We start from the raw sequence: 8,862 nt of genomic DNA, 5'->3' as shown, positions 1-8,862 counted from the left end.
CTGTTAAGGCCCTTAATATTCCCAGTTATCTACTCAATAAGAGTGGCCATTCTCAGAGACTTTGCCATCTATGTCGAATTTTGTATATAGTGGGCGATTTGTCAGTTTCGTTACAAATCAGATGAATAAAATTTATATTTATACTGCTACAGTTCACAATACTGATACTCTCCCACATTTCTAGAGTTCATTAGAACATACGCTTTCAAGCACACTTCTAAAAAGACAGGGAAGAGGAAAAGGAAAAAAGAAAATAAAAAAAAAAAAGGAGCAAATACAAGAAAGCACCAGAAAGGTTCAGGTATATGTATTCCAAAGGTATTGTGACAATAATGAATGAAAATAATTGGTAAGCTGTGACTGACCAATGAAAAATCCCTACTCTCCCCCCCACCATTTTAAAAAAAATTCTTCTGTTAAATAAGTCTAAAAAATATTTAAGTAATTTTGGGAGTAAACCTCAAGTAACAGCCATAAATTACAATCTATATAGCATTCAAATATATTTAAAGTTTCCAAAAGCAAATTTATATCAATTGTATTAAGATTGTGGAGGAATATAAGAAATCTAAATGATTGTGCCCTTCTGAGAAAGTATTCCTACAAAAGTTTTCACATAGTTAAATCCATAGCTGCAGCTTCCCCAGAAAAGTCTGTGTCATATGGAGTGGGTGCAGGGGCGGCCGTGATCCCGCTAGCGCCCCCTGCTGTGTCAATTCAGGTGATCCAGCACCCTCTTCTCACCCGCCATGTTCTTGATCTTATAAAGTTCAGTAAGGGAGGCTGCCTACTCTCACCTTGACACCGCTCTGGTATTGCCTCCATTCCAAGTGGGGTGCACCAACACCCCCAGCCTTATGGGCAATGCGTGCCTCCTACCTCCCCTTTAGCATGCCCCAAGCCTCGCAGCTCTTCATGGACGATATCTGGTCCTTCTGTCTTCCTGCGCCCTGCCTGGGGCCTCTGGGTTAGCCTCACAACCAGCGCCCCCTTGTCTGGCGCCTCTGGGCTTGCCTCGCCCAGGCTACGCCCCACTGGAGCTTGTCTTACTCTTTCTACACACCTCGCCCCCTCAGGTGGCCTCTCGCCCACCTCTAGGCTTTCCCACCCCTCTCGCATTTGCCGCCCTCTCTGGGGCCCTCGCCACCCTCTCTGGGGCTCTACTCCCACGCTTCCCGCAGTCATTGCTTGCTCTGGGGCCACGCTCGTGCATTTCCCACGCTTGGGGGTCAGGTGGCCGCAGCTGTCCCTGGCCCCTTGACCCTTTCCTGGGTTGCTTGCCCCACCAGGCAAAATACCGCCCTCACGGGCTGGGGTCCGAAACCCCACACACCACGCCTCTCTGGTGCAAACAGCTGTGCCCCACTGGCACCCCTCACTGTGCCACTACTGGGCACCCGGGACCCCCAGGTTATTAGGGAGCTCCCATGAGGCCTCCTCACACCCCTGCAGCCTCACCCGGTCCTCCGGTGTAACAATAACAAAACATAAGCCAAGCAGCTGCAACATAAACAAGAAGGCTACCAGCTCATCAGACAACCATAAGCCCCCGAGCTCATAAACCCAGCTCCGCTCTATACTGACTCTCTCTTATGTTTCTCAGGGCTCTCTCTCCCCTCGCATCATTGCAGCCAGTCAAACCACCACCATTGACTCTGCTGCTCAGCTCTCCCACAGAACTCCAGCTCCTGCAGCTGCCAGAGGGGAACTGCCACCTAGGCTTTGGCCTAGCTGTTTATAAAGGCCTGGCCCTGCCCCGTTTTGGTCATGTGACCAGCCTGGTTGCCCCAGCAACCCACATCTGTGCTGCTTCAGGGAGCCTCAGCAGCCCTATTCCTCCTGCTAGTAGCAGGCACCCTGGTGCCCTGCTACAGGCTGATTTACTGCAAACATGGGCAAATCTGGACTTTTGACAAGAGGATGCTGACAGTGTGGCACATCATCACATACAACAAAACATATTTTTCTCCAGTTAAAGAGAAACTAGAAACATTACTAATATGCTAGAAGTGTAGCCCAATATTATTCCATTTAAGATCAAAGCAAAAACAAATACAACTTCATTGGAATTTGCGCTGATTTGCTAGATTATGCATTTATTATAAAAAAATCAGAAATTAGGCAAAATAGTCAAGAGATATTGTTCATTAGTCCTGTAGTTATTATAATTAAAATAACTTCTCTTATTCAGATTCATAAAACAAAGTGTAGCTTTGAGTTTCTTGATAGTGCATCCAATACTTCACTGACACAGTTCTATACCTGAACTAGATATGGTAATATTAACTTGGGTGAACACTTAGCTAGGACTGAAAAAAGAAGTCTTCAGGGCTGTGAAACAGAAGATAGAAATTGCCAGGAATGGTTCCTGACATGAAAATTATAGAAGAAAGAATAGTTTGAATGGTGGAACATCAAGACTATTAAGAAGGAGACAGAAGGTTGTTAAAACCTGTGTTGTGCACGGAGATTAGCAGGAATCAGATTGATAATACTGCACCATAAAGTCAATTGATTTCCTCAGTGCTGCCTGAATGGAAAATTCTGCTGTACCTCTCAGTCAGTTGGTTTTAAAGTTTGGGTGAAGCAGGAATCAAATGGGGGTGGAATTGCACCACTGCACCACTTGGATATTAGGGCTGTGCAAAACAGCAGCCTTCCACTTCAACGTCCGTTTTGACATTTCGAAAGAAAAGTGTTTCATTTCGAGTTTTGTTTTGATTTGAAAACACTGTTCCATTCTGATTTGTTGAAACGGATTTGCTGTTTTGATACTGTTTCAACATTTTGATCAGGCTAGGGAAGGGAACTCAGCTCAGCTGAACTTGTGTTCCCTTCCCCAGCCCGATCCTAGGACTGGGGAGGGGAACTCAGTTGGGCTGCTTTGAAACTCTCAAAATGTTTTGACTGCCCTTGCTTTGTTTTGAGGCTGTTTTGAAGCCCTTCTTTTCATTTTGATTTAGCTGTTTTGAGCTTGAAATGAGTTCGAAATGAAACAGCCGGAGAAATTTTGCACAGTCCTACTGGATATGTCCCTGCTGAAAGGGTCTTGCTTCTTTAGGGTTAAGAGAGTCTGACATCTTCCTCTAATATTTCACTCAAATTAGACACAGTATTACTCAGATTATTTCATAATGTTGCCCTCTCCTGATGGTATCAATGTAACAAAGGTTCTTGCTTTTTTAGGGTCAAATATACTTTAGATTTTCCCTTTGCAAAGCAGATTCAGGATGGCAGGGTAATTCACAAAGTCCATGGGGCTGCTTGACTCTAGCCTATTGTACGGCTGGTTTGAAAAGAGCCTGTTTTTCGACTGCCTCACAGGGAAGATCAGCATTATATAAATGCCAGGCTCACCCCATTTCAGCTTTCCTAGATGTATGACAGCTTTGAGCAATCCCTCTTTGGTAGAAAACCTCAGAAACTTAGCTATGAAGGCCAGGCTTCCTCCAGTGGGCTCCTCTATATCTAAATCAGTGTCTGAGGAGAGTTTTAAAACAATGAGATGCAGTTCTGTCACAAAGTCAATGGGATTCATTTTTTTGGGACCCCTCAGGCACTTGAGCAACATGGATGTTGTATCTCCTGGATCTTCTCTCCAAGTCCAGCACTTTGTCTCTCAAAGTCTGCAGCTCCCTGCTGCAAGAGCCCATGTGCCTGGTCATTTCCATAGTCTGATCCTCGTAGGCAGATGGGACATCCCATCCTGTATTCCTTAAATCCACTTCACCAGGGCATCTAACAAAGCCTGAATATTCCTTATAAATTCCTGAGTCTTATCCACTGTAATTTTGATGCTAGATATCCCTCTAGCTATGCTGTGCATCAAAGAAGCCAAGTCCTTCATTTCCCCCCTCATCTTATCAGAGAAGCCTCAATCTTGGAAACCGTGGGTCTCCTTGATTACGCATATTTTTGATGGCCTCCGGTAATGGAGGGTGTGAGGGTTTTTTCAAGCCATAGATGAAGATCAAATATTTACCTAAATATATTTTTGTAAGGGTTTGAAGAGTTTTAACAACTAAAAGTGTCAGTAAACACCACAAAATAGCACAAGCATGTTAGATGTATGTCTGCTTCACACCACAGTACACCCTGACTCCTCATAGTCAGCTGTTCTTAAACAAAAACAAGATTAATTTTGCAACAGCAGCACAGCAGTCAGAGGGCACATCTACATGTTTATTAATGCACTTTTGCTACTACACATTAAATTTAGTACCACTAATGTTGTGGTACTAAGCGAATGTACTTTGGGCTGTCCTAATGTGTAGTAGTGAAAGCACACATTTTTTAGTGACACTTAATGTGCAATAACCTATTTTTACTGTGCATTAGTGTATTAGCACATTTTTGATGTGATGCTTTAGTACACAGTAAAATTGGCTACTGTGCATTAAAGTGCATGTGTGGACACATCTAGAGTCATTCTGCCCTGAAGCCCAAGCAGTGACTAGCAGAGAAAACCCCAAACTGTTATCTAGCAGCCCTCTCAGGTTCTTCTAGTTATGCCCATCTCTTTCCTCCTTGTCTCTGGCTATCCCCCTTTTCAGGACCTTCTCTCAGGTGTAGTCATTGCCTTACTCCATCTCTGCCTTTCCCCTAGAAGGTGTATCCTTGCCCACCTTCTGAGATTCTCCACTTTTCCAGAGTAGGGCAGGTAGCCAGCGAGGCATGTTGCCTCCAGCTAGCCCCAGAGGCCAAGGCCCAGATCCACTCCTTCTAGGCATTTGCTCTGCTTCTCAGCTCCATGCATGGCTGAGGACCCAAGAACCCCTTCTTTTTTTTTAATTTTGCCCCCATCACTTTCTGTATTTACCTCTGTTTCTCCTCCCTCTCTGTCCAGGTTGCCTCTTCATGCCCCTTTCTTCACATCCCTCATGCCCCTTTCTTCACATCTCTTTCTTCACTTCCCTGCCATGGGGTGACAAGCTCCGCCCAATTTCTATTCTCTCCCTACCCTCTCCTCCTCGTCCTCCTTCTGCCCCTCTGTTAAACTCTCTCTCTCACTTTGTGCAGGCTTGTTCCAACTTACATGCTTTTCTCCATTTGTCTCTAGCATCTTTCCACAGTCATGATCTCCCTTTGTATTCCTTATTCACTCTTACTGAGATCCAGGAGTTTCAGGCCATGAGATTGGGAAGAGCAGGAATTACCAGGCATACACAGTGGTGTGGATATCAGTCACTAAGTCCCACTGGCTCCTTTTTTGCTCACAAGTGTGTGTACAGCAAAGACTCTCTATGCCCGAAGAAGGGTGACTGCACCCGAAAGCTTGCCAAGAACTTGTCTCCAACTACTCAGTTGGTCTAATAAAAGATATCACATCTACACCATTGACTCCTTAGGGCCAGGGGCCTGCCCTCCTCATGGTGTAATTATTTCCAGCTGCCCCTCCTTTTCCTTAACAACAGGGTCTCAATGAGAACCCTGTTACAGTCTCCATCATGAATTAATCTGTCACTGGCCTTTTGTTCCTGCTCTGCCTGGTACTATCATCATTCCTATGATTGAATATTGGGTTTTATTTTAATTTAAATTAGTCATCAGCAGAAAGACCACCATTGTGGTTATGTCCATATCTTTTCCATGGACCAGCTGAATGTCCTAATGAAAAGTAGACTTGCTTATTTGTCCTCACTCTGCATGTGCTAAATTTGGAAAAGAGGTGCCCCATTTGGCTCTCAAAGGTTGAAAAGAGGAGCCCCATCTGACTTCCCCCTCCCATCCCGGTTTTGCTCAAGCATGTCAGAGCCTTTTGTGCAAAACAACAGGCAAATACTGAGCATACTTAGGGACAAGCAAAGTTATATACTATGGATCATGCCCATAGTGTATATCTCCAACCATCTGTCTCCTATTTATGCACTCATCCATCTACTCAGTCATATATCCAGTGTACTCACCTATTCACCCACTTCCCCATCCCTGCCTTTCTATCAACCTATCTGTTCAGTGTGAAGACCCAGGTGCGTTTGAGCACTTTCTAACCAGTGCCCAGGGCAATGGTTGCCGTTTCTACATAAGCCAATGAGATCATGTGTGGACACTGGTTAAACTTGTGCCACCTGAGTCAGGCACATTTCTAGCCCCACCAGAACAGCAGACACTAGCTGGACAAATGCGAACATCCTGCACTTGCTTCTGGAATTTCCTGTTCAGCCACTATCGCTTTGGCCACTGCCAAATTAAAATCCCTCCTTGGCCCTAGAAACAGCAGGGTTCTTCAGATGCTGCGACCTGGTGTTTTAATATATGCAGGTTGATTAATTTCTTGCTTTATGCCCCATTACCAATAGTAGAGCACTCAAACAGATCCTCTAGATCTACTTCAAATAACCTTAACCCGTTCTTTCCTGGCATAACACCCAGGCTGGGAAATTTGAGATTCACATCATTGTAACATAAGCACATTTAACCTAGGGGTATTAAGTACAATATCATGCTTTGTCACACTTTGACCTGGCTGATTGCTGAGGAGAGGCTGGAATCAGCAAGGAACTACAAAACAGAGGTTACCAAGCTCATGATTTCTCCTGTCTCGCTTCTTGTTTAACAGGTCTCTGTAAAGGAGGCTGAAGGGAGAGCCCATCATCCTACAGTAGAAATTTTATAATGGAAGAGCTGGGAACAACACAGCTGTCTCCTATAGAAACTAGTTTGGTCTACAGGGATGGATGCAACTGGACTACAGACAGAGCACAGACTTTAGACGAGTTAAGCCTGAGCATTGTCACTATGGTCATTTGCCTGTTTGGCTTGGTGGGGAATGGGATTATTCTGTGCTTCCTTGGCTGCCACATAAAGAGGAACCCCTTCACCATTTACATCCTGAACTTGGCCGTTACTGACTTTGGTTTCCTGCTAATACTATTTGCTATCCTCATAATTCATATCACTAGCAATGAAGCTTGTTTTGATTTACTCTATTTATTCATAAAGGAGACCTTTATCCTAGTTTCTTTCTATCCATACACCACTAGCTTATGTCTCCTGACTGCCATCAGTGTTGAGAGGTGTCTGTCTGTCCTCTTCCCAATCTGGTACCGAACACGTCGCTCAAAGCACTTGTCTTGTTATGTTTGTACTCTGCTCTGGATCTTTTCAACCCTTTTAAATGCAGTTAAGTTTTTTAATTCACATATATTTATCTGGATCATCTCTTTAATTTTGAATGTCATAATTATTCCTTGCATCTTGGTTGTTTCCAATCTGATCCTGTTCATTAGGCTCCAGTGTGGCTCCCAGAGACATCAGCCAGGAAGACTCTACATTGTTATCCTGCTTACTGTACTATTCTTCCTTCTTTTTGCTGTTCCCTTCAATTTCTTCATATTTGTCCATTTTAATAATATGGTGTATGGCAATATATTTCTCATTTTGGCTTCAGTTAATAGCAGCATCAACCCTGTTATCTATTTCCTAGTTGGGAGCTACAGGAAGCGGAAGCTCAGGGTCTCTGTGAAAGTTGCCCTCCAGAGGGTCTTTGAAGACAAAGTAGAGAAGTAGAAACCTCCAGGGATGAGTCAATGGAGACAACCACTTAAATAACTGCAGGAGCAAACATGACAGAAACATTTTTGGGAGTAGAAGTTTCCCGGAATCACAGAGTGCAAGAAATCAGTAATGTAAAGATCCTAGCAAGGTAGTTCCTACATTCCTCTGTCCCCAGCCAGAACAACTTCCATTCCTTGGGTGTATCAGGGGATGCTTTCCCGTTGTAATGTAAACTTATGCAAATGTTATAGGCCTGAATCTGTTTGCTTTGGATTCATAGAAAATTCCTACCAACTTCCCTAGCAGCAAGAGTAGCTCCATAAGAGTCTGATATAGCTTGTGAGACAAAAGCCACCAACATATAAATGCAGATTTTGTGTCAACTTTCACCCTGTAAAGACCTAATTATTATTCTAGACACTACTCTAAATTACTACATGTCCATGTGTCCTTGTAGCCTGGGGTTGTCCTTTTCAACTCTTGGTCCCACCATTGTTGCTCCATTCCTGCCTTTCTATGGCTCAGTCAAGGGTTTAGTTGGCAAGTTCCACTCAGCTGAGTGCTCTATTGAAAACTTTTCAAAAAGCAAATGTTGCAGCTAGAGAATGTACATAGGCCTCTTTGCCATTTCCCAGCTGGAACATTTCTGTACACTGCAGCTTCCTCTAACACATGCAGGTATATTCTCAGGATTTTCTTTCTACTTTTCTGTCCCCTCAGAGGGATGGGTGATATGTTTGTGTGCGTTTGTGATGGGGTGGAAAAACAGAAAACACAGAACAGAGTGCCACAATTCCCTCTTCTCATCTCCCCACTCTCAGCTTAGTAGAGAGATATTGCTAAATGGAGAAAATGCTGTCCTGTAGTAGAGATTTTATGACAGAGCTGAAAAACAATATCCCTATTTCTTACACATGCCAGCCTGGGGCACATGAATGGATACAAAAGCAGCCAATGCCAAATACACCATTTAACCAGAATGGCTATCAGCAACATTACTATACTTATTTGTCTGTTCAGGTTGCTGGGAAATGGAATTGACTTGTGGTACGTTGGCTTCCACATCCTGTTCACATACAGAACTGGTCTTTATTTTCTGATAACCATTAGTACTGAGAGGTGTCTGTCTGCCCTCTATTCCATCTGGCATGGGCTTTGTCCAAAGCACTTGCATAGTTGTTTGTGTGCCCTGCTGTGGACTCTCTCTTCCATTATGAATTGTAGAAGTAATTGGCTTACTTGACTAGGAAAAACAGAAAAAGACCAGACGTGCTGATACTGCTTAATTCAAATGTTCTGAGATAAGGAATCTGCATTCCTGCATGCCTTGGGATAGCCCTATGCATAGATAATTGTTTAAGTAAA

The 8,862-nt window shown here is 43.8% G+C and overlaps 1 protein-coding gene across 1 annotated transcript; it reads left to right on the top strand.

Annotated features, from left to right (window-relative positions):
- Positions 1 to 6,569: 6,569 nt before the first annotated feature.
- LOC109319239 (mas-related G-protein coupled receptor member H-like) lies at positions 6,570 to 8,774 on the top strand. Its single transcript, XM_019548741.1, has one exon. It carries the CDS (start codon positions 6,616 to 6,618, stop codon positions 7,507 to 7,509), a length of 894 nt encoding a protein of 297 aa, XP_019404286.1. The 5' UTR covers positions 6,570 to 6,615; the 3' UTR covers positions 7,510 to 8,774.
- The last annotated feature ends 88 nt before the right edge of the window (positions 8,775 to 8,862 follow it).

Source organism: Crocodylus porosus, unplaced genomic scaffold, assembly GCF_001723895.1.
Source record: "Crocodylus porosus isolate Cpor-Errol unplaced genomic scaffold, CroPor_comp1, whole genome shotgun sequence".
Taxonomy (NCBI): Eukaryota; Metazoa; Chordata; order Crocodylia; family Crocodylidae; genus Crocodylus; species Crocodylus porosus.
Note: the sequence above shows the minus strand (reverse complement) of the source record. Positions and strands in the feature narration are given on the sequence as shown.

Coding starts and splice junctions, on each gene's coding strand:
- LOC109319239 (XM_019548741.1), top strand. CDS start 6,616: ATGGAAGAGCTGGGAACAACACAGCTGTCTCCTATAGAAACTAGTTTG.